At 43.0% G+C, this 24,901-nt stretch overlaps 1 protein-coding gene across 1 annotated transcript in view; it reads right to left on the bottom strand.

Annotated features, from left to right (window-relative positions):
- Positions 1–24,901, bottom strand: part of LOC111141274 (chondroitin sulfate proteoglycan 4-like) — a 48,260-nt gene that overhangs the window by 7,216 nt on the left and 16,143 nt on the right. The window contains exons 4-5 of the mRNA XM_022493724.1: positions 23,286–23,484; positions 10,369–10,541 (exon numbers count right to left, since the gene is read on the bottom strand). Coding sequence (XP_022349432.1) covers positions 10,369–10,541; positions 23,286–23,484 — 372 coding nt within the window. The remainder of the gene's footprint in view (positions 1–10,368; positions 10,542–23,285; positions 23,485–24,901) is intronic.

Genomic DNA, 24,901 nt, shown 5'->3' with positions numbered 1-24,901 from the left:
TAGTAAATGCAGAAGGAAAAACAGAATGAGCAAAACCACTGTTTGGCAATCACTACAGTAATAAATATTTCACAGGTAAGAATCCAAAAATGATTGCTTATACTAGTGAGCTAAGCTGTGCTGAGAAACAGGGTATTTCAATAGTTCCAAAGTAGTTCCTCACAAAATACTTAATTACAGAAAGGGAAATAGTGAGTTCGCCAAGGAGAAACCGGAAGGAGAGCACCTAAGTGGGGGACATCACCAGCGACAGGGCGGAGTGAGCACTGGTGCTTCCTGACGTGAGGCTGGAGGAGAACTCGGCGTCTCTCATGCCATTCCCACCAAAGCGCACAATCTGAATCAGACTGTGAGGAAATGTCCAATGAAACCAAACTGAGGAACACTCTACAAATAACTGGCCTGTTCTCCTCAAAAAATGGCCACATCACAGAAGTCAGCATGGCTGCAGAATGCTTTCAGATTAAAGCAGACTGAGGACACCTAAGAACTAAATGCTATGTTTTACACTGTGGATTTTTTCCTTTAGGATATTCTTGGACATTCTTTTTTTCCTAGAGGATATGAATTGAAACAACTTGTGAAATTTGAATAAGATCTATAGATTATATAATAGCACTGTATCAATGTTAATTTCATGATTTTGAAAATTATACTGTGGTTATATGAGAAAGGCCTTGTTTTAAAGAAATATGAGCTGAGGTATATAGAGATTAATCATGCCTGCAACTGGCTCTTAAAATTTCAGAAGTGTGTGTGCATGTGTGTGTGCGAGAGAGAGAGAGGAGGAGAGAAGAGATACGATAAAGCAGATAGTTAAAAGCTAACATTTGGGCAATAAGGATGAATAGTATACTTTGTACCCTTTTGCAATTGTTCTGTAAGTCTGAAATTATCTCAAAATAAAAAAGTTAAAAAAATAATTCTAAAAAGTAAATCCCGTAGTGTTTTACTATATCAACTTCAGGAAGGGACCAATGGTTTCTTTTCTCTGATGACCAAGTATGTGCAGAATGACCTGAGTAGTCCTTTCATTTGAAATGACAATACGATAACACCCCTTTGGGTCTCTGAGATCTCAGTCTTCTGGATTTCACATCCTTGGTTCCTACAGAATCACAGAGAAAAGTATTTGTCAGAGGCCAGAAGGATAGATTTGGCTTCAAGAAGGCCAAGGGCCCTACTGACTTTTCTGTGCTGGGTTAAAGTTTACAGCTGAGAGGCTGCTGAGAAGCTCAGAGAGGGTGGAATTAGGGAACTCCTCTCCATCCCCCCCAATCATTGGCCTAGTTGGGAGCAGAGCTGAGACCAGAAGCCAGATCTCCACACTTGAAGATAAGAACCCTTTCTCCTAGAGCACTGTATTGGACACTATTTGGCTCCAACTGCCTGAATGATTACTCTTCTTCCTCCAAGGAGGAAGAGGACACACATTAATATAAAAATGGAAGCAGAGGAGTGTAGTAAAATTGGAACCATGGGTTGATCAGACCTACATTCAAATATAAGTGCTTCCAACTTTCAGCTCTGTGGCATTTATGCAGGACATTTAATCTCTCAGAGCCTACATTTCTGCATTAAAATATGGAAGAACATTTCACTTGTATATATACACTTAACCTAGTTGATCTTTTGCCATATTAACGTTCGAACCGGCATGCCCTGAGCCTTTCAAAGTCTTTCAGAAAAGTATCTAAGTCCTCATTAGCCAATTCTTTACTAGGACATCAGAGGATTCTGGTTAAGGTGGAAGGTTATACATATTTTTTTAATAAAGAACCATGGCATGAAAGTATTAAGCAATGAGCAATTTCTAAAACATGCCTAATAAAATAAATCTTTTCTCATAAAGCAAAGAAATAGTTAGGCTGGAATTTTGGTGCATACTGCAGAAACTTACTTCCAGTTGCTTTGTAAATAAGTATTAGCTCATCATCCTATGCTTGACATTTCAATAAAAATTTGTTTAATGAATAAGCTACTTAAAAAGTGCTTTACAAAATTTAATTATAAAGTATGTTTATACCATGAAACAGTAGAAACAAGGCGATCCAAGACATTTCTAACCCATTTATTTAACAAAAACACAAACAGTACCTTTTACTGAGCCCTACATATGTGCCAGACACTCTGCAAGGCATATTATGTAACTCATTTTATTTAATTTTGTTTTAGGGGCCTTATTATATCCACTGGACAGATTAAAAAAAACCCTGAGGGTAAGAAAATTTAAATAATTCATTCACAGCCAACAAGTGGGAGAGCCCAGTTTTTAATTTAGTCCCACAGGACTCCAGAAGTCACATTTTTTTCCACTGTACTCTCCTTCACTATTGAAAGCTCAATGAGATTCTAGGCAACTAAGAAATTCGCAAGATATTTGCTCCAATTTTAAGGAGTTTAATAATGTAAAAAGTCAGTTGGTAGGGATGGTTAGCGCAGACAGATGCCATTTTGTGGTCTGGCCTGGCTAGGACGTAATCACTATTGGCCAGAACTTGTAAGGATTCAAAGAAATAGCTCATTTTATATACTGCATTCACTATAAAAGGAAAGCTAAAGAAAACCTGTGTTTTATATTTTCTTTTATACTATTGCCATTGTATATCAGGTACAAACTTTCTTGTAGGACTTTAGAGGAAAGAAGGCGGACTGAGGGGAAAGGAGTTTCTACTTGGATCAAGGCTGAGGGCAATTCCTTTCTGGTCCCAAGGTGACTAGCAGACAACTATTTTCTTCAGGCTAATCTCTTTAAAGATGAAGGCATTTTTATAGTTCCTCATCATTTGACCACATGATTTTACACAAACCTCAGTGTTCTTCAGATTTTTTTGTGTGGGTGGCCATGATATTGTGTGTGTGTGTGTGTGTGTGTGTGTGTGTGTGTGTGTTGGCAAGATATAATTCTTAAGCATTCAAATATTACAAAGGGTCATTATGAGTGTCTTGGATGAACCTGGGGTGAAGTGGGAGCTTTGATACACCATCCTTGGTGGAGTCAACCATGACATAGAATCTGACCATTTTTTCCCTCAAATTGTGTGTACATTCTGTAGATCCACAAAAGTACACATGGACAGGACTGAGTGTTAAGAGAATCAAATTGTCAGACCAAAGATGGCCAAAGATGGGCTAGAATGTTCTGGAGCATCTCTTCATTCTGAGGGTCTTTATAAATCCAGTTCCCTATGGTCCTGATAAGAACACAGAACATTAGTCTTTTATACTCATCTCTCCCATGGTGGGCCTTAAAAGTCAATCTCAGGTTTGAAATTCCCACTGAAGAAGAGAGTAACCAAATTATCTTGGTGTCAGCTGGGAAAAGGGACAGGGAGAAAGGAAGACATGCAGCACGTTCCTTGGTTCTCCACAACACGATGGGTTTGTTAAAGGTCCCAGTCTCTAGACAGGATAATTGTTGTCCAGAAGAAGCAAGGGAAACTGAACTGGCCAAAAAGTCTCTATCGTGGGCAGATTTTCATTGAGAAAAGGGGCTGCAGAAAGCCAAACACTTCAGAAAGGTAAGGTCTCTAAGGTTCCATGTAGGTTAACCAGAAAGTCCTATAAGCTAACACTTGGAAAACCACAAGGTCCCGTGCTCCTGAAGAATGAGCTCAGGCAAATGACTCCTCTTTATGTGCCCTTCCTTACTTCTATCAGGGCTGGCACCATCATGTGTGCAGAGAGCAGTCAGGTCTGGAGAGCTCAAGGTTCCCAGAAGAGGTGAGAAGTCTGGAGCAGCCCAGGGAGTGGCAGCTTGGAGGGTGCCTGGGTACCATGCTAGAGAAAGTGGAACTGGTTAATTCCTAGAAGTGATTCTCCTTAACAGGAATGAATAGAAGACCTAAGTTCCTAACTGGTGCTAACTGGAAATCTCCAGCTAGAAATAAGCAACTGAAAACCAGGTCCAAATAATTACACTTGATCCTCTATGATAGAGCCAATCTCCACATAAAAATGCTAGATCAGAAAGCTTTTCAAGGAGCCCAGCAAGAAAGCCATTTATAGCCCTACTTGGCAGAAAGGTCCAAATTCACATTTATATAGAAGTGAACATTGATTCTCATGGGTTTTATGCCATTACAAGCAATGGAAACCTTTAATAAAACTACCAGTTGAGATTACAGAAAAGGTGATTCATTAGGAAACACCAGAAGGTAGTATGTGACATCTTGCTCTTTTTATACATGAGTTTGGTAGGCTAAAAATGCTCCCCTTCTCCAAAAATATCAGATCCAAATCCCTTGAACCCGTGAATATTACCTTTTTTTTTTTTTTTTAAGATTTTATTTATTTATTTGAGAGACAGAGAGGGAGTGAGAGAGCACAAGCAGGGGGGAGTGGCAGAGGCTTTCCCAGCAGGGAGCCTGATGCGAGCTTGATCCCAGGGATCCTGGAATCATGAGCTGAGCTGAAGGCAGACGCTTAACTGACTGAGCCACCCAGGTGCCCTGAATATTACCTTCTTTGGCAAAGACTTGGCAGATGTGATTAAGGATCCTGAGATTGGAAATTCCCCTGGACTACCGAGGTGGGCCCGAACTGTATTCACATACATCCGTACAGAGGGAGACAGAGGGATATTTGATTCAGAGAAAAGAGGAGATACGAAAGTGAGCAATGGAGGCAGAGACTGGATGACAAAGCCACACACCAAGAAGTGCTGGCAGCTACCAGAAGCTTCAAAAGGCAAGGAAGGAATTCCCCATTAGAGCCTCCAGAGGGAGAAAGACCCTGCTGACACCTTGAGTTTAGCCCAGTGAAATGGAGTCTCAACTTCCAGCCTCCAGAACTGTGAGGTAATGCATTTCTGCTGTTTTAAGCCACCAAGTTTATGGCAATTTATGGCAGCAGCCACAGGAAATTAATACAAGGAGAAAAGAGAAACCACTCTCACTGAAATGGGAATTCATTCTATCTGCTTTTTCAAAGGAAGAGCCAAAGTTCTAAGAAAAAGAAACATACCTGGTTATTCGAAGCTACTGGGCCGGGACCCACGAGCCAAATTCTGGTTTGAACAGTGAATAGGTGAGCAAGTGACAACTGAATATTTCTATACGTGGAAAATATGCCGGCTCATAGTCCAGTGAACTGTGATGGTAAAACCAAACTGCCAAACTGACACATGGGTAGTGAATGTCCAAAATGACCACTGAGTCCAGTTAGCATGGAGCTTGCTAGTGAAGAGACCCCAAGAAACTGGGGGGCGAGGGGCAAGAGTGATCAGTAACACAAAGACACTGATCCTTCTCTGCTCTGAAAATGAAAGGGGCCAAGTTTAACGATCCCATTGGGCTCTCCATTAAGTTGCAAAAAATTAGTTTCTGTTCTATGGGAAATGTGCTCACAATTTCTTAAAACATCAGTGTTATCTTGTGCAACAAACTCAGACTCTGGGAGAAGAAGTAATTGGACAGAATTCACAACACCACCCATGCATTGTATTATTTTCTAAGTGTGGCCCTGAAAGGCTGTGTTCGTTGTGTTGTAGTAACATTGACAAAAATGGATGATCGTCTCTCCACAATAGCACAGAGGTTTAAATGCAATTACTGGCTTTATGGAAAAGAAAAAAGGCCAGACATCAGAAACCTCAAAACCAGAACACTTTGCTTTTTAATGATTCCAAATGATCTAAACATGCACTGGAATGAAAACCACTCAATTAGCCCTCGGCTCTACTTGGAGTGCTTTATAGAATTCAATTCATACTTTTTTGTTCACACATTCTTTGAAATGAACAATAAAGCTCTAAAACTGTAAAAAGTTTTCATTTCATAAAATTTGATGATTTACCTTCTCTGTGTCTGTGTGTGTTTATTTCTTCAGGGTAGAAGAGAATGTTACTTGATTATCTTGGTAGGTTGACATGGCACGGTTAAAAAAAAAGTGAATTTATCTGGGATAAGAAAATATTTTGAGCTATAACATTACAAATGTATTCCTACAATTATCCCTACATCCAGAATATGATATTAAGCGTAATGGAGGGTCTAAATTTTTTTCACAAGCTATAACTATCCAGAGTCACTGATTAAAATGGTCATTTTTGTTTATCCATCAAAAAAGCAAGAAAGGGTGTAGGTTTTATGTGCAAAATAATACAATGGCCTTGTCCCCCCAGCTGAGGATGGTAGAGGGCTGGAAACAATTTCGTCCTTTAAAGTAAAGGTGTGAAAGCAAACTCAACCATTAACTGCCTAAAACAATCTCTTAGCAGGTCACTGGCTAACAAATCAGAAAATTTGAAATTAGAAAAACTGGTGAAGAACGCCAAAAGCAATCAAAGCCATTTGATTACATGAACATGGCTGAATAGTTCTGAACTTCTTCTATAATTGAACTTGATTCCTGCCTGAGTCATATCTCTCTGTTCACCAACCAGATTGAAGGCTGATCAAAGCACGAAACACATGCTCAATAAATGTCTTTGGTAGGTCATTTCAGAGAAAAGGTTGTGATTATTTCATTACCTCCAAAATCTGTCTCTACCACTTCTTTTATGTCCCAAATGGTTCTGTAGCTGCTGGGGAGTAAATCATGAAATGATTTAATGGAGCCATCATGAAATGGCTGAGCACCAGCCAGGGTCCTATTCAATAGAGGCCATAAAATTGCAGATTTACATTCCATTTGCACATGAAAAAGGAGAGAGGATCTGGAAATGGGAAAGCCAGGAAGATGAATAATAAGTTTCTTCCTCTTCCCAAGTCACAAATAAAACTGCATTTTTGAAGACACAAGCCTAAACCAAATAGGAATGTCTTCAAATTAATGTCAGTTGTACTGAATTTATTGACTCCATTGCCATTGTATATGGAGTCATATACAATGACTCCCCCCCACCCCATATAATGTACTGCTTTAATTTCTTCCCATTTTATTTTGACAACAACCACGTGTTGTTTTCATACTCAGAAACACACACACATGGAAAGAGTCAGGGTTAGCACTTTGGTTTCTAGTTTTACCGTTTCCTCAGTGTACTCTTTCCTCTCCCCACATTATTGACATGTTTTGTGACTACTGAAGTGGAAGAGTAGTCAGGGTATTTCAATGACATTTATTCATAGACATTTAGTCAAACAAATCCTGCCAAACCCACCTCAACTTGGCCACAGCAGCTGCTCTGGGGAGGAGTCCTTCCCCTGGCTCTCCAGGCTCAGGTCACTTGGACCCTGCCCCCAGCTCTGGGGCCTCATTCTGCCTTCCAGCCTCTCCCCTGCACAAGGTCGAAGTGCTCTGTCCAGGCATGAAGACCTGACCTTGGCTCAGCCCCCTGCTCTCATCATCACTCAGAGAAATGTGTTCTAGAACAGCAGGGGCTCTTCCCCAAAGGAAAAGGGTAATTAGGTTACGGGGTGACAGGCAAATGTCATCCTCTTCTGATGACCTCATTTCCATTCATTAAATCGCTGTAGCACATAAGGATAAGGATGGCAGCCAATTCTGGTGTCCCAGAAAAATTGCCTTCCCCTGCGAAACCAGTCTTTTGGCTACTGGGAGAGGCAAGGAGCCTCTCACATCTCCAAGAACAAAAATACAGTAATAGCAGCATTAGCTATCATTTAGCTCAAGTCTGCTGCGTGTGAAGCGGTGTGCTAGGCATTCAGTACCCATGATCCATGCTAATCCATATGCAAGCTCCTAGAAGAAAGGACAGCCTGGTAGAGCGAGCATGACCTAGGGTCAGAGGCCCCCGGGGTCCAATCTAGGTTCCACGGCCCCTGGGCTGTAACTGTAGACCGGTTGCTTAACTTCCCCCATGCTTGAGGATCCCCCCCAACGCCCCACCGAAGGCCAGATGATGAGTAGTAAAGAAGAAAGTTTAGGACAGCATGTGGGACTGGATGAATGTTCAGAATGGCTTCAGTTACCATCATTACCGTTTTCCTCATTTTACAGATGAGGAAACTGGGGTTTAAAAGATATGTAGCTTGCTCTAATTCACAGAGCTAACCCAGATCTGATTTTAGGGGCCAAGGGACCTGTCCTCCGCCACAAGCAGTTAGCAGAAGATCAAGGAGCAGCAACAGGGCACTCAATTCCCAAGTGAGGTGTTTGCCTCATGCTCATACACTACAGGCACAGAGAGTGTGGGCCCCTGAGCTGAATTTCTAAAGCCTCTAAGTATAGCTTAGATGCTGCTTTATGACACAGATTGTCCCGTCTAGGAGTATACTTGCATAAAAACCTGATACACAGTCTGGTGCCTTGTGTACAAGAAAAGGAGCCTGCCTTTGTCCTCTGTGACAAAAGCACTAGGCTGGGCTGCAGGCATGGTGGGTGTTTGGCTTGGAGAGGGAAAGGCCTTGCATGTTGAGAAGAGCCACACACCTGGTCCATTCAAGAAGACTGATCTCCTCTCTTACCACACCTGACTTGGGGCATGGCCCAGGCTGTGCTTCCAGACCAGCCTGCCCCTGTCTCCACAGAAAAGACCAACAGTTGGGCCCAAGTCTCCTGGTCCCAGACACCCCTTTGCAGGTCCCTTGCAGCCCTGAGCCCTAATCTTACCCTCCCTTGCCCCAGCCAACACCTGCCATTGTGAATACATTTCCTTGACATTTGCCTCTTGGTTCTTAAAGTGGAAGGAATCATGAGAGGAAAAAGAAAACCTTAAAATAATGGGATTTTAATCAAGACTTTTATTACCTGCCCCAGAGTCTTATAACTAGTTTGGGGGTTTTAATTCCTGTTTATAATTGTGTTGTATTATAAAAGTAGTTTGTTTTCATAGGAAAATGTCTGACAAACAGCATTCAGATTACCAGGCTAGCCCCCTCTGGTGGATTGCTCTGTCATTCCAATTACTCAGGGCCTCCTCTCTGTGGATGACTAACTGACCTTCCCCAGCCCACTGACATCGGGTTTGCTCACGTGACTTTCTTTAGTCAATGAGATGTGAGCATAGGTGACACATGGCACATGTGAGCCCAACTTTAAGAGTCATCATGAGGCTCTACCTTCACTTCATTTTCCCCTGCTGTAAATACAGCCGCTGCCCAAGAGAGGGGCTGCCCTTTGACCTTGGGTCCTGGAATGAAGGAGAGACAGAGAGCAGACCCACATCCATCCCACAGACTGTATACAGTCTCCACTTTGTTACTGTTAGCCACTGAGAGTTGGGAGTTGTTTGTTACTACTGTGTAACTACTGGATGCTGGCTACCACGTTCACTACAGCTTGGTTGGACCAAACTCATCTAAAAGAGCATATATTTTCAATGAAAACTAGTGGAAACTCGTGCTTGAAACAATCACCCTCTGAAAAAGTGGGTTTTGTTTTGTTTTTTAAAGAACTAGGGTTAGGGCCAAGGCATCTTTATAGGGCTGATATCATTCTTGTCATTATTCAAAATGCAAACTGACCCTGGGCAGGCTTTGATGCCTTTGGGCACATTAAGCTCCTTACAGAATTTAGTTTTCAACCTAATTTATTTTTTCTTCCCCTAGAGCGCATCTGTAAACTAGAGAATTCATACTTCCTCTTTTCAGTGCTACACTCAGAGCTTTTGCTAGCCTCATGATCTGCTCCCTTAAATGCATTGCAGACAAAGGCAAAGACAAGGCAGAAGCCAAATTCAACTTTGCTGCATCGCACAGGAGAGAAATGGCTTGGAGGTTAAAGGCGGACATGTGGTTCAGTCTTGCTGTTTCTTCTAAACTTAACTTCGGAGTGATTATTCCTTAGAATTGTAAAGCCACAGCCAAACCATCAATGAAATCCATGTACACACTGTTTAAGAATGGAAAAAGAAGGCTGAATGGCATCAAGAATTAATTACATTCAAGAAGACCATTTGGGAGTGTAGACTTGTAGAAAATAAAATCACATACAAGTACATATACCTAGTAAGTCATATTCCTAGGATGCAAAAGAAAAAAATATATATATATCAAAAGGCTTGAAGGCTTATCCATTTAAATAAAAAGGTAAGTGGATGGTGGTGATGGTAAAATGCTGGTGAAGTTTAGAACACATGGTTCTGGATACAGGTTAAACACGCACACACAGATTATGTACATATATACATGCTAAATAATGTATATAATTTTACATGTTAAATCTAGATGTACCCAGATACATCCTAAAGAATTTACTCCTGCACCTCTGCTTTGGGTTTCCTTTTAAATCTGTTTTCATGATAAAAGGATTCCTTTTCATTTATTAGACACAGAGTTTGAAGTTGCTTAGTTTTCTGACAACTATGTGTGCCAAGTGTTTGGTTTGAAAACCAGCACAGCTGAAATGGTCATTGCTTGGGCAAAGGGGTGCATTGGCCAGGCTTCACAGGGTGAAGACAAGCAAGGGGCCACCCCGCAGAGCCTGCCAGCCCTGCCCAACTGTGCGGACGCCAGGACTCACCAGATTCTGCGTAAACACGGAAACATCCTCCGTGCTGTTGTCAGAATTGACTCGCACCAGCCTTCCGAGTCTAGGGGAACTTATAACCGTAAATGTTACAGTTCTGTTTCCTGTGCTGTCCGCGTCATTGGTCACAGCTCTCAGGTCACCAGATGAAAGGGGCTTCATGGAACCTAAGTGAAGATGAAAACATGCACTGACGTGTGAAGCATATGAAGGCTGCCAGTTAACAAAATGATCTTTATAGACCCCTGAAAATTCTGGAAAACACATGGTTACATGGGGGGACTGGCTAGCACGAAACTGTACCTTGAGGGGCTAGTGATCCCCAAGGCATCTACTGAAGGATGTGATTTGCTCCTGGGGCTGGAGATGAAGGAGGAAAATCAGATGAGACGAGCTCCTCCGTCCCGGCCAGTCCTGCACGGCTTACGGATCTCCAGAGAAAAGAAGCAATGCCAGTGTGTGGGCCCTGGCTCAGAGTGCAGGAAGGGGAGCGGCTGGGTGCCCCAAGAAAGCAGGAGACAGTGCCCTCCCCTGGGAGGACAGGCGTGTCCTGGTTGATGGTGGCAGCAGGTGCTCAGTGGAGTGTCCATCTGTGGACATCTGGGGGACAAGTCACTCTTGAACAAACATGAGACATCTCCAGAGGACTCCACACAGGCAGGCTGCAAGGACACTGTGGGGAGGGAAGGGGCTGTGCAAATGCCAAGGGGGGAAGAACTGGGAAGACATGAGTTTGTGTGCTAATGCGACACATGTGGCAACTCAGAGCTAGAGAGCCTGGGGGACATTCAGGTTACAGCAGTGTTTCTCAAACGGTCTGTGGTGAAGGATTGGTGTTTCCCCTCTCCCCTAATCACACCTCTAGTTTTATAAAATACAATAAAATGCCACAGCAATGTCAGATTGCTATAAACGATTCTAAATACTTTCTATTCTTACCAGCTCACAGATCAGAAGATCCGTGGACCACAGTTTGGAGGCAGAGAATTGGAGCACATACCCCTTTAGTTCGCACGGGTTTGGGGAATGTCCCCAGCCAGAGAGGGTGGCAGGGAAGAGATTCTCATAGTCCTCCTGGTCCAGAATCTCACCTTATCTATTCCACGTTAGCCCTGGCTAAGGGCTTTATCATTATGCCTCGCCCCTGGAGTAGGCACCTGATAAATTGTTTACGAAGTTGAGTCAACCACCCAAGAATGACTAAGCCTCTTGAGTGACATTTGTTTTGGTTTACTTACCAAGCATCATAGCCTTAGAAAGTGAGGGCCACCAGTTACCATATTTAAACCATATCAGGCTCTTAAAAGTGGGGACTGACTACATCTAACACAAGGGGAAGCCAGCTTTGGGTAAGATTTTCAGATGTGCAAGCATTGTTCTGAGCCTTCCATATGGAGGCTCCATTTAAAATGCCTAGCAACAAACGCAAACATGAACAAGAGGAACTCCATCAGACTTCAAGGTGTCTGCTCAGCAAAGGAAACCATCACCAAAATGGAAAAGCAACTGATGGAATGGGAGAAGATATCTGCAAGCCACATAGCTGATAAGGGGTTAACATTCAAAGTATACAAGGATCTCATCCAATTTGAGAGCAAAAAAAGGCAACGAGCACAATTTAAAAATAAGCCAAAGATGTGAAGAGCTATTTTCCAAGAAGACATAGAAACGGTCAACAGGTACACGAAAAAGGGCTCAAAAAAAAAAAAAAAAGAAAAAAAGAAAAATAAAGAAAAAGAAAAAGGGCTCATCATCCCTCATCATCACAGGAATGGGAATCAAAACCTCAGTGGGGTATCACCTCACACCTGTCAAGATGGCCGTGGTCCAAAAGACAAGAGATGACAAATGCTGATGAGGGATGTGGATAAAAGGGAAGCCTCGTGCACTGCTGGTGGGAATGGAAATTGCTGCAGCCACTATGGAAAACAGTATGGAGGGTCCTCAAAATATTAAAAACAGAACTACCATACAGTGCAGCAATCCCACTTCTGGGTATATATTCAAAGCAAGCAAAACCATTATCTTGAAGAAAATAATTATATATGTAAGTACATATATAATATGTATTATTCAAGCTTTAAAAAAGAATGAAATTCTTTTTCATTTGTTGTCATTTGCAACAACATGGATGTCTCTGGAGGGCGTTATGCTAAGTGAAACAAGTCAGACAGAGAAAGACAAATACTGAACGGTATCCCTTACTCAAAAAAAAAAAAAAAAAATCTAAAGAAAACCGAAAACCCCAGCTGAACTCATAGAAACAGAGAGTGGAAAAGTGATTGCCAGGGAGGGGGAAATGAGAAGAGGTTGGTAACAGGTACAAGCTTGCAGTTATAAAATGAATAATGGATTATATAAAATGAATGAATAGCACTATACTGTATAGTTGAAATTTGCTAAAATAGTAGAACTTAAATGGTCTCTCACACACACAGAAAAGGTAAGTATATAAGCTGATAGATGTGTTAACTTGATGGGGTAATAATCCTTTCATAATGGATATCAAATCATCATCCTATATACTTTGAATAGCTTCAAATTTTGTTAGTTATACAAATAAAATGTAAATCTGAAAAATAAAACAATGTGAAACAAAGCAAAATGTCTGAGCCCCTGGGATGGGCACTAGGTCCTGGGGCTCCGGGGGTGAGGCAGGAGTGTCTGGTAGCGTCAGCCTCAGGAACACATTTGGGCCCCGGGTCAGGACCGCCTCGGCACAATTTCGGCTGTTACACGCAAGTACTCAGGTGATGCTTGTAACTGCCTCCTACAGTTCTCTTACTTCTTTGCTGCTGAAATTTTTGCTGACACTGCCCTCTTCCAGCTTCTGGGGCTGGGGGCCCAGGATCTGAGGTCACCTGGGGAGGCCAAGAGGATTCATTCTGTAGCCTCAGTCAGTGTTATATAAAGTCAAAACTAAGGCTCACTCTTTGTTACCTGCCAACATAGGCTTTCCTCATCCCGTCTGGTGGATCGTGTATTAATGTGTGCAGTCTTTGGACACCCAAACTTCTCTATCTTGAGCTTTTTTCAGACCTTGTCCCCAGTCACTGTGCCTTCTTAATTATCTCCTTGTTATAAAAGACTCTAACTTTTCACTATTCCTCCCTGTCCAGGGCTACCTTTGGCAGGTGGGGGATGGGAGGGACTCTTTCTTTAAAACAATATCATTTCATTTGTCTTAGCCTTTTGGGGGAGAGGACCCACTAGAGATGTTCCAGGCCAAGAGTGCTTTTTTCCAGCCAGGGTTTATCAATCCCTCATTCCCATGTCCAGCTACCTAACCCACAAGGGTTCCTAGGGTTTAACTCCTAGTCAGCAGTCATCTGGGCATGCTCAGTCAGCAAGACTAGCCAGCTCCATGCTGTAACGGCCGGATGAACGTCTTCTAGCGTTCAGCCCAGTTCACAGAAAGCCAAACCTCATTTCCCCCCCAACCCACTTCATTTTATCCGAGCATTGATAGTTTCATCGGTAATCTCCAGGCACTTAATTTAGGAAGGATTTCTCTCAGGTGCCACCCAGCTGAATACTCCATAAAGTAACCATCCTACAAGGAGTGAGGTAATAAAAGGGCTCATAACCATATGTGTTTGTCAAGCCCTCGTTCTATATGCACCTCTTCGAGATTTGAGAGGCCAATCAGCATGTTAAAGACTAAGTCTCGGGGTAAAGAAATCTACTTTATTCTTCTTTTAAATCCAGCATTTCTCAAACATACTTATCTCCTCTTGTGTTTGTTTCATGAAAAGCAACCACCTCCGTCATGGTCACCAAACTAGAGGGCCTTGCTCATTTCTTCAACAGACATTATCAAGTATCTAGTACGAGACAAGCCGTAAGAAGGAATAGAGATATACTAGGAAGGAGCACGGACAGTCTTGCCATTCCTTTTGGATACTTGATAATCCTAAGAAATACAGATTTGTTTCTTCACTAAGAAGGGATAACAAGTCTCTGAGAGGTTAAACGACTTGCCTAATGGTCAAATGTAGGTCTCACTGACTCCAAAATGAGCATTTTTGTTTTTATTATTTTTTTAAGATTTCATTTATTTATTTGAGAGAGAAGAGATAGCAACAGAGATAGTGAGGGAGAGCATGAGTCAGGGAGGAGAGGGAGAAGCAGGCTCACCGCTGAGCAGGGAGCCCCATGTGGGACTCGATCCCAGGACCTGGGATCATGACCTGAACCGAAGGCAGTCCTTAACTGACTGAGCCACCCAGATGCCCCTCAAAATGGGTATTTTTAAAAGTTGACACTATATCATCTACACTGTACAACTTTAAGCTCAGTGCTGGAATGATAACTGGGTTAGAAAATGGGATGAATCATTCAACAAACCCAACAGATTCTCCTTTCCACCTTCCGAACAGGCTACCATGCCTCTTCCCTGGTCTTCACCTCTGCAGCCATCCAGTGCCCTCTGGTATGCTCCCCACTTTGTTGCCATTCATTGCAATGCTACTCTGCATGGGCAGCTCAGGACCTGTCTTGCCAACCAGCTCTCCCTGACTATTCCAATCTATGGGGGATTTCCCTCCCCTGAACATGTATAGCTCACCAAGTCTATACCACTCACTGGACTCTTAGCATATGTTTTGGATGGTTAGTGTACTCTAGAGGGTAAGTCTCCTATTTCCTCAATTAGTAAGCCTTTCATTTTTTTCCCCAAGGCTTGACAATCTTTTCTTGGAGCTCTTAATTATCTCCCACTAAGTCTTGCAATATTCAAATCAGTGTTGCAAGATTTTTTTTTTTTTAAAGATTTATTTATTTATTTAACAGACAGAGATCACAAGTAGGCAGAGAGGCAGACAGAGAGAGGGGGGGAAGCAGGCTCCCTGCTGAGCAGAGAGCCCGATGTGGGGCTTGATCCCAGGACCCTGAGACCGTGACCTGAGCCCAAGGCAGAGGCTTAACCCTCTGAGCCACCCAGGCGCCCTTCAGTGTTTGAAGATTAACGGACTAAAAGGTTTTACAAATCTCTGCTTTAAACTCTAGCAACACACTGTGATTTCCTTCTGCTTTCTTCTCTCCCTCCATTCCCACAAAGGACAGATGGCCCATTAGTGAGATGTGATTCCCTCTGTAGCATGCTCGAACCCCAGGGGGATTGAAGCGACACAGTCTGCTATGGATACCCTTCACCAGTCAGCTTATATTCTAGACCAGTTTGACAAAACTCTCAAGGTCAACCCCTCCTCAACACTCTTTGTAAAAGAGCCAAGCACCATTTGGATCTGCACAAAAACTAGGTCCTAAGTCCACAACATGTTCTAACATGTCACAACTAAAGGTAAACAAACAAATGCATTTCATGGTAGCATTCAAGGTGAAAACCCGGTTACAAAACTTTCCGGGGAATAAATTTTGTGGGAAGAAGTAGAACGTCTGTGCGTGCGTGCGTGTGTGTGTGTGTGTGTGCGTGTGTGTTTATGTACACACATCTATATGCAAAATAATGAAAATACACATTAAGTAGCCATTTTTTCTCCATGCACACACAGAAAGAGTTCATTTAGAACTGCAGTCCTCCTTACTTTAAAATAACAGTTTTTATTTTAAAGTTACAAAATGACTTTCAAATTTGGCAGGGACCAGAAGCTATGTTAACCTCAAAATATTCACCCGTTAAGTATTCTTATAAGTATTTTGGCTCACTCTACAAAAATCCTTACAGGTCTCAAGTCAGGGTCACTTTTTTTTTTTTTCAAGATTTTATTTATTTATTTGACAGACAGAGATCCCAAGTAGGCAGAGAGGCAGGCAGAGAAAGGGGGAAGCAGGCTCTCCACTGAGCAGAGAGCCCAATGTGGGGCTTGATCCCAGGACCCTGAGATCATGACCTAAGCCAAAGGCAGAGGCTTAACCCACTGAGCCACCCAGGCGCCCCAAGTTAGGGCCACTTTTTAAGACTAAGTCCACAAGGAAGGCAAAACAGTCCGGCCAAAGTCTGCCGGGCGGCTGGAGAGAGTCCAATTGGTACGGGATCAGTGTGAGTGAAAACAAATGTTGACTGACGCTGGGTTGCAAGATTTTCCTTCTCCAAGAGAGTGAAACACACAAAATGTCTACGTCATCATTGCTGTTTATTAAAACGCGATGCATATTTTCCTGGTTGTGTATAACCATCCATCAATAAGATCAAGGAGACAAAATAAAAAGCCTCCATGATGACGGCATTCCCTGAGAACGGGTATTCTAAAAATTGAGACGGGCCTGGAACACAGACACGCCCGGAAAGGAGAGAAGCTGCCGTGATTCCAGCACCAGATTTGGGGGTTGGAGCTGGCACTCGCTCTTGGGGCTTATGATTCCTGTTAGTTATATGGCTTTGTAACTGCCTGAGCCCCAGGGTTTTCTATCCATGTTGCATCATGCTCAAACAGGGGCGATGCAACTTACTCTTATATACGTTATTTCCTTGAAATCCTTCATACAATCCAGTGCGGTAGACGCAAATGTAAAACACAACAGAAGCACAGGGTATGAATAGCATCTGGATGTCCATTCTAGAACAGGAATAGATTTCCTGCTATTATGGTTTTATAAAATCTATTGTTCTATAAAAAGGAATACGATTTCCCTGATATTTCAGAACATATAGGTCAACTGGAGTCCGACAAGAGCAGCCGGAGCTGACAGCTGACACCTGCAGTCACAGAGGGAGGGGAGTACAGAGCCCCCCACTCCTCTCAGTCAAAGCTCTGCCGAATGGATGATCGAGGCAGAGGTCACTCAGAGCCTGCTGCCTGCAGGACCTGCCATGATGGGAGGGGGCAGTCCTCAGGGAGGAGGGGGAGTACGGCATCTGTCATCATCCCCCCACAACTTCACACAGCAGCAGGGACCAACATCCTCGGGCGGCCACTGTAGAAGCCAGCTGAGCAAGGCTCACTTGTGTCCCTGGAGAGAGGAGGGGATGCGGTCATTGGAGCCACACCCACGCCAGGGACTTCCGAGGCAGAACCGAGTGGGCCCGCACCACTTGGGACATGAAGCTAGGAAAAGCCTCAACGACAACTGGACCCACTGACCCATAAGGTCCATTCCAACTCGAAAATCTGTGACTGCAGTAGTCATTCCCACCCCCACTCCGGTGGAGATTTTATCAAACGTAACAGCCACCTAATGGAGGTGCCCATGAAAATCCAACCTCCTTCCCACTGGCCAGGAGCTGGGGCTGGAAACAAGTCACAGCCAGGGAAGGGAGGGTAACTCGGAAACCAAGAATAACAGACCACAGGTGCTAGCTTGGGGGAAGCTTGGAGAAAGTTGCCGCTCACTCGGGGCTGGGTCCAAATATTAGACAGAGGGCTAGGAAAATGATATGTTTTGCATAGTTCCACAAAGGTGACAAGGGAATTTGGGCCCCTTTCATATATTTTTCTTGCTGAACTAATGTTCAGTGAAACAGGTGCCAGAAACACAGAACTTCCTAAGCTGTAGTGGCTATAACTCTCCTTTAATCTGACACAACCGTCATCAATTATGAAACCAGACTTGAGCCAGAAGAGATGAAAAGTGTTTCATCTTTTGCAGATTTACTTTGATTTTAGAACACTTTTTTTTTTTTCTGGTAGATTACTGCCTTTTTCAGAAGACTGGGGTGTAGTAGTTTGCTTATTTTTAAACACTAAATGGCACCCTCGTTGCCTTGAAAAAAAAAAAAAAAAAAACGATAGACACATCACAGTTATTCCCAGAGAAAAATTACGGAATATAAAAAGATTTTGGAATAGAAAAATCTGGGTTAATGTATCTTTAATTGGATTTTAATAAGATTTCTTTTCATGAGCTCAAGCGCTTCAGGCAGCTAAAAATTGCAACATTTCTCCTCAGACACTGTGTTTCTGCTGAAGTTACAGTGATGTTTCTCCAGGTCTACCTTAGAAGGATGCGAGCTTTATGCGCCATTTACCGGTCGCACAGCCGAATGACATCGTCTCTCTAAGCCACAAATCCCGCCAGCTTTCTGTAAATGTATCACCTACCTCACGTGCATGTAAGGAGTAAAAGACTAGTACCGTCTGTGCCCAGCCCCGTGGACCTCAATTCTGGCTGTACTTCAGAACCACCTGGAACTCAAAAAAATATGATGGCCAGGCCCAATAGCAGAGACTCCCCGTTCAACTGGGGTAAGGTGGGGCCAGGATGCAGCTGCTTTTAGCAGATTCCTGGTTGAGAACAACTGGGTTAGAGTGACCACGGAATAACCATAATGGATAAAGTGATTACTGTCTTTCTCCATCTCTGTTTGACTGGTAACACGTATCAAGTACACAAGTCACTGTGTAAGGGTTGTTTTTTTTTTTTAAGATTTATTTATTTATTTATTTGACAGAGAGAGAGAGATCACAAGCAGGCAGAGAGGCAGGCAGAGAGAGAGGGGGAAGCAGGCTCCCCGCAGAGCAGAGAGCCCGATGCGGGGCTCGATCCCAGGACCTTGGGATCATGACCTGAGCTGGAGGTAGAGGCTTACCCCATTGAGCCACCCAGGTACCCCAGGTTTTTGTTTTTTTTTTTTTTTTTAACTGTAATATAAATTTTATCGTTTTTCTATTCAATCTACCTCACTGCATTTTTTAAAAAATAACAAGTTTAAGTGTTTTTTTCTTTTTTCATTCCCCCTGCCAGGGGGTAAGTCTTTCCCTATCCCTGCCACAAGGGCATTCAGCCAGAGGCTCACTTTGATTTTTCCATCTCACTAAGCTGAGATTCTGGGCAAACAGCAATCCAGAGGCTTCAGGCCCCTGAAGCCAGCACTCAGTGAAATCCCTGATGCACACATGGTTTCTATATTTAGAAAAAGAAAATCCAAGATCTCGATGATCACCACAGAGCCTGGCTCTCCTTGCTTCATCAAGGACCCTAAGGAGAGAGTAGGGGAATGTGGATCATAGGCCTCCCTTCCCATGGCCCTTGGCCAGCGCCAGCACACCCTCTCTGCCGAACGAGAGAGGGGAAAGAGACGGGGGTGGACAGAGACAGCCTTGCGTTTGCCAAGTGCCTGCAAAGAGAGGATTCTTTCTGGACCTTTGTAACTGTTCTTGGTATCACTGTAAGGTAAACGATGACACTTTTTAACCTCGCAGGGAGCGCTTTCTAAATAAACTGAAAACCACTTCACCCCAAATGCGCTCAAGTTAAGATCTTACCTGGAGGGACACCTGGGTGACTCAGTTGGTTAAGTGTCTGCCTTCGGCTCGGAGGCATGATCTCACAGTCCTGGCATCCAGCCCTGTGTCGGGCTCCCTGCTCAGTGGGGAGTCTCCTTCTCCCTCTCCTTCTGCTGCTCTTCCTGCTTCTGTCCTCCCATACTCTCACTCTCTCTCTCAAATAAATAAGTAAAAATTAAGAAAACAAAATCTTACCTGGAAAGATGCTCAGTCCTCGGTTTACTTCTAAGCTAAGGGTCAGGGTTCGAGCGGTGATGCTAAAAATTTGTCGAGGTGCAAAGTTCAAACCATCGGTAACTTGAAAATTAAAGCCTCCTGACATGGGCCCTTCAAAAGAAGAATTACATTCTGGTCACTCTGGGTGTTGGGCAAAAGCCATCCACTTTCGCCCTCTCTCCCGCAAAGCAACCCCTATCAACTAGAGAAAGTGTTAATAGAGTCACTGAACTCCCCAAACCAAATACTGCCAAAATGTGATGCTAGAAGAACATTAATAAAGGTCTAAAATCCATACTTACCCGTCCCCCTTGCCCCCTCCCCATGACTTAATAGAAGAAAGTGTTACCTCCAAGAAATTAAAAAAAAAAATCTTTTTAAACATATTCACCACCTGCATTTTATTATTTTGGAATGCATGCATGTCATGTTCATGTACACACACGCACACACACACACACACACACACAAGCAATTTCTGAAATACTGATATGCCAAAAATCAAAACTAGGGGGAAGAAAATAACACTTAGCCCCTCCCTCCAAATAATTTCTAATTATTCACTGATCTCGAACTAGCTCTTTTCTGCTAAGGTGGTAAAGAGCGGGGAAAGATCCAGGCCGGCTCTTGTTAAACTCCAGCAAGAAGAGAATTGTACTCCCACACTTCTGTCAAAGGGTTAGAGGTATCAATAAAGTTATAAATTAACTTATGCATGTAAGAGAAATTGAGACAGGCCCCCTATCGATCCCATTCCCAGGAGTGCTTTACCAGTCTGACTCACAAAACACCAGGCGAGCTCACAATGTAGACAGCCTGATGTTCGCATTCCCATCACCCTTTGAAAATGTTCAGCCAGCAGTAAATCTGGAGGCCCCCAGGTCTTTGCATCATGTAATGGGTAGAAATGTCCTCTTTGTTGCCCTCAGGGACATGTGGCAAGGAACAAAGAAGGCAGGGTCAGACTCTGCAGTTACGTACAAGTACTGCCTTAATAACACAATTTAATAAAGGGCTGGTCGATGGCTTGACAGCCTCTTGAGTTTCTGAGTCTTCACAAAAAAAGGCTACAGACTTTTAAAAAATTTCCCAATACACTCAAGAGTCATTATTTTTAAAAAGAGAGAGAGAGAAAATTCGGAGTCAGCCTAATTTCGAACAGGGGCCCACGATCAAATTTTGTTTGTTTGCTTGTTTTTACTAGAAGTAGCACTCTGAAGTTGCATTTAATGAAACATGAGATGAGGAAGAGAATGCTTTCTGCCCCCAGGCACTTTCCACATTTCACGAATCCAAAAACAATGTGGAAACGGAATCAAAAGGGATCCTATCAAAATACGTACTAGAATAGCATCCTGGGAATGCCCTAACTTATCACACTAACTATGACCTTAGAGAGGAAAGGAGGGAAACACGAAAGGAGGGGAGACCTGTAGGTTTTCTGTTGCGTAACCCCAGATCTTTCCGACAGTACTTTGCAAAGGGCAGCCTTACACGACACAGCCTCCCACATCTTGGTTTTATCAAACTACTTAGGTTTTTATCTGAAAAATGAGTTAGATGAGTGGTAGAGCACTTGGCAAATATAAATGCTAAGAGAGACTAATGAAACCAAAGCCTTTGTTTGGGGCTGATGATGGACAGATGTAGCAGGAGAACCAACTGGTCTCAGCAACAGCCTGGTCTGCTCGGGGCTCCAGCCACTTTGAGGGCCATTACGGCCTCTGTAGTCAGTTAGAGAATGTAATGGATTGATTCTCAAAGAGAATTACCTTTAACTCGCCTTCCTGCCCTTTTTTTTTTTTTTTTTTTTTTTTAGGAGAAATTATTTCCTCTACCAGCCAAAAGTGAACATGGATCTGGTAGTGGACAAATAAATAAATCCAGAGAGCTAATTTTCATTTTAGTCCTACAAATAGCAAGTGCGCTTCTTTAACCTGCCCTGTCCTTCAGTGGGGGTGGCCGGCTGAGAAAGCACAGCTTCAGGGTCAGTGCAGCTTACTTCGTTCTGAGCCTCAGTTTCTTCATCTCTAAAATGAGTCACTACTCCACATGGCTCAGAGGACTTCTGCAGAGTAAATGAAATGGGTCTCATAACTGAGCCGCCGGTGGCACCAGGGATGGCCAGAGACTCAAGGATTCCTTTTCCTTGCAAACTGCATTGTTGTAGAAATCTGGAACTTCCCTTGGGGGAGTCTCCGGAGCCATTCTTTCCATTTTGATAATTCCTTAAAAAAAAAATAACCTTACTAGGCCCTCATCTAAAAAGACTTGGATTGTTGGTATCTAATAATCAAAACCACACAAAATTGGAGGAAATTTCCTATTACTTCAGTACCTCTTTAAATGAATCGTATTTTATTAGTCAGCTCATCGGTACACATTTAAAAAATGAGAACATACCTACGTGGAAAAAATCACCCAGTCTAGAAACAAGACTTTGGTACCTATGTGGGGAGATTTAGTATCTCATCACAATAAAATTAACCCCACGGGTTCCCGGGCTATAGGCTTAGAACTACTAGTTGAGAGCATTCACATAGTAAATTATCTTCAGATTATTTGGGGATTCTTTGCATGAGCTGCAAAGATAATCAGGAAATCACTACATCTGAATTTAGAAGATTTTTTAGTCTTTATTTTCTTGAGTACATTTTTCTAAGAAGTTAATAAAAATGGCTGACCAGCTCTGACTGGTAGCTTTCCCATCATGCTCCCTGGCTCACGGCCCTGACCCCATTCCCTTGGCAGCTGGGGGAGTGGGCTCCTTCCCCCCTCCATCTGGTGACAGGGGCAGCCTGGAAACAAAGCCAGACTGGATCACCCCTTCCTCAGATTTACAGGATTACCGATTAACAGACGGAAGAAAAAAAGCCTTTTAATGTCCGGGTCTCTTAGGATTACAGCTATCTTCATTCATTAGTTTATTCATGTGTTTATTTATTTAACAACTATGTTTCGTTCACTAAAGTCTCCCTAGTGTCTGGAACATGACCTGGCTCATAAAAGATATTCAATATTATTTCATTCTTTCAACACGTTTTTATTAAGCACCTGCTTGTTCTCCTCACTCTTTGAGGTGCTGAGAACCTCAGAGCAAAGAAAACAAAGATCCTGCTCTTGGTCCCTCTGGTATAGAAGACAGAAAACAAACAAACAAACAAACAAACAAAGCAGTCTATGCTACAGTGGCAGGAAGTCAGGAAGGGATGGAGAGGGACAGAAAAGAGATGCTATTTTAATGGGTGGTCAGGAAAAGGTTCTTGGGAATGTTCTATTTGAGCCTAGACCTTACACAACCATGTGAGTAAGCCAAGTGTGAGTTATAGGTACTCTCTGATGTTTGCTATCATTAGCCTTACTACAACGTGCCACTTAAAAAAAAATTACAGACCCCAGGAAGTCTTTAGATGACTTGTGGTTTTCAGTCACAACTACTAGGTTTGACTATCATGTTAACCTCTGGTTGAAACACATTTTAGTTTCGCATTACTTTTCTCTATGACATACCCGTGTGTACAAACACTAGCTGGCCCTTGTTGATCTGAGCCTGGGTGAAGTTCTGGATGCTTCGGCCAGGAAAGGACTGGAGAGCCAAATGCCCGTTGCTGGGTGGAGTGACCCAATAGGTGAGGTCCTGCGGGGAGGAGTCCTCGTCTTCCGCACAGAGGACACCCCTGGTAATCTCAGTTACAGAATTTGCCCATACCTTAAAAAGAAGAGAAGCACAGATCTTGCAAAGACCACTTCCGATCATATCACATAAGTAAACCGGATAGTATGCTACTCTGGCCTCTTGCACAAAGATTTAGAAACTAAAGCAATTCGTTAGAGCTTTTAAAGCATGAAGATCCTCTTTTTTTTTTTTTTTTTTTTGAAGATTTTATCTATTTATTTGAGAGAGGGAGAGAGCATGAGCAGGGGGAGAAGCAGACTCCCTGCTCAGCAGGGACCCGACCCCCCCCCATGCCCCCGCTCAAGCAAGGCTCTATCCCAGGATCCCAGGACCCTGGGATCATGACCTGAGCCAAAGGCAGAGGCTCAACCGACTGAGCCACCCAGGCACCCCTAAAGTATGAAGATTGTCAATTCAAAACAGACACAGAATTAAATACCAAATGAAATTCAGGGCATGCTGTAGTGTTTGTTTAATTTTTGAGGTTTATAAGGTCCCAATAAAAAACAGTATTCATAATTATTTCTTCAAAATTAATGATTTAAAGTGAATATTTATTTATATAAAGTATAATAACAATAAAAGCTGGTAGTAACTAAGCACCTTTTGCATGCCTGGCATATGCTAAGTATGGAAGCATAGGCTAAGATTCTCCATGGAGTCTCAGATCATCGTAGACCCTACCTCATAAGGTGGATTTAAGGACTGCTATTCATTATTTTAAGAAGTGGATAATTTCATCAGCTCTTAAATATTGCAATGCCTCCTGTGTGGCTAGCTCATCTACAACTATATCTGAGTAATAGTCTCTGTTTTCCAATTACATTTAAAATCTATTTCACTTGCCTAAACATCCTAGTTCCACAATTTATCATTTATTGAGCATCTATTATGTTCCGGTGCCTGTTCTGGGTGCCTGCAACCCATCAGTGAACAAAAGAGTCCTACCCTCACAGAGCCTACATTCCAACAGGAGGGGATGAAGGAGTACAGGGAAGGAACAACAGGCATAATAAAGGAATGAACTATAGTCTGTTAGAGGTTCATGGGCACCATGAAAAAATTTAAAATAAAGCCAAATAAGGGGCTCAGGAGTGGGAGAATGTTAAATCAGAGGCTCATTTGAGAAAACCTGGAAGGAGGTGAAAGAGGAGTCATGTGGATATCTGGGGAAGAACATGCAGGGAGAGGGAGAAGCCCTAAGGTGGGAGCAAGCCTCATCCACCTGAGGGCAGCAAGAAGGTCAGTATGGCAGGAACAGAGCAAGTGAGAGGAGGAGGACAAGAAGATGAGTCAAAAGTGTAACGGAAGGGCAAATCCGGCAGGATCTTGATGGTCACTATAAGAACTTTGGCTTTTACTTGAGTGCAATGGGGCATCGTCATGGGGCTTTTGGGGAGGAGTAACTTGGTCTTAACAGAACCCTGTGGCTTCTGTGTCAAGAACAGAC

The sequence above is a fragment of the Enhydra lutris genome, unplaced genomic scaffold (assembly GCF_002288905.1).
Source record: "Enhydra lutris kenyoni isolate GAN:26980312 unplaced genomic scaffold, ASM228890v2 scaffoldscaffold5, whole genome shotgun sequence".
Taxonomy (NCBI): Eukaryota; Metazoa; Chordata; class Mammalia; order Carnivora; family Mustelidae; genus Enhydra; species Enhydra lutris.
The sequence above is the reverse complement of the archived record's forward strand: the minus strand, read 5'-3'. Positions and strand labels throughout refer to the sequence as shown.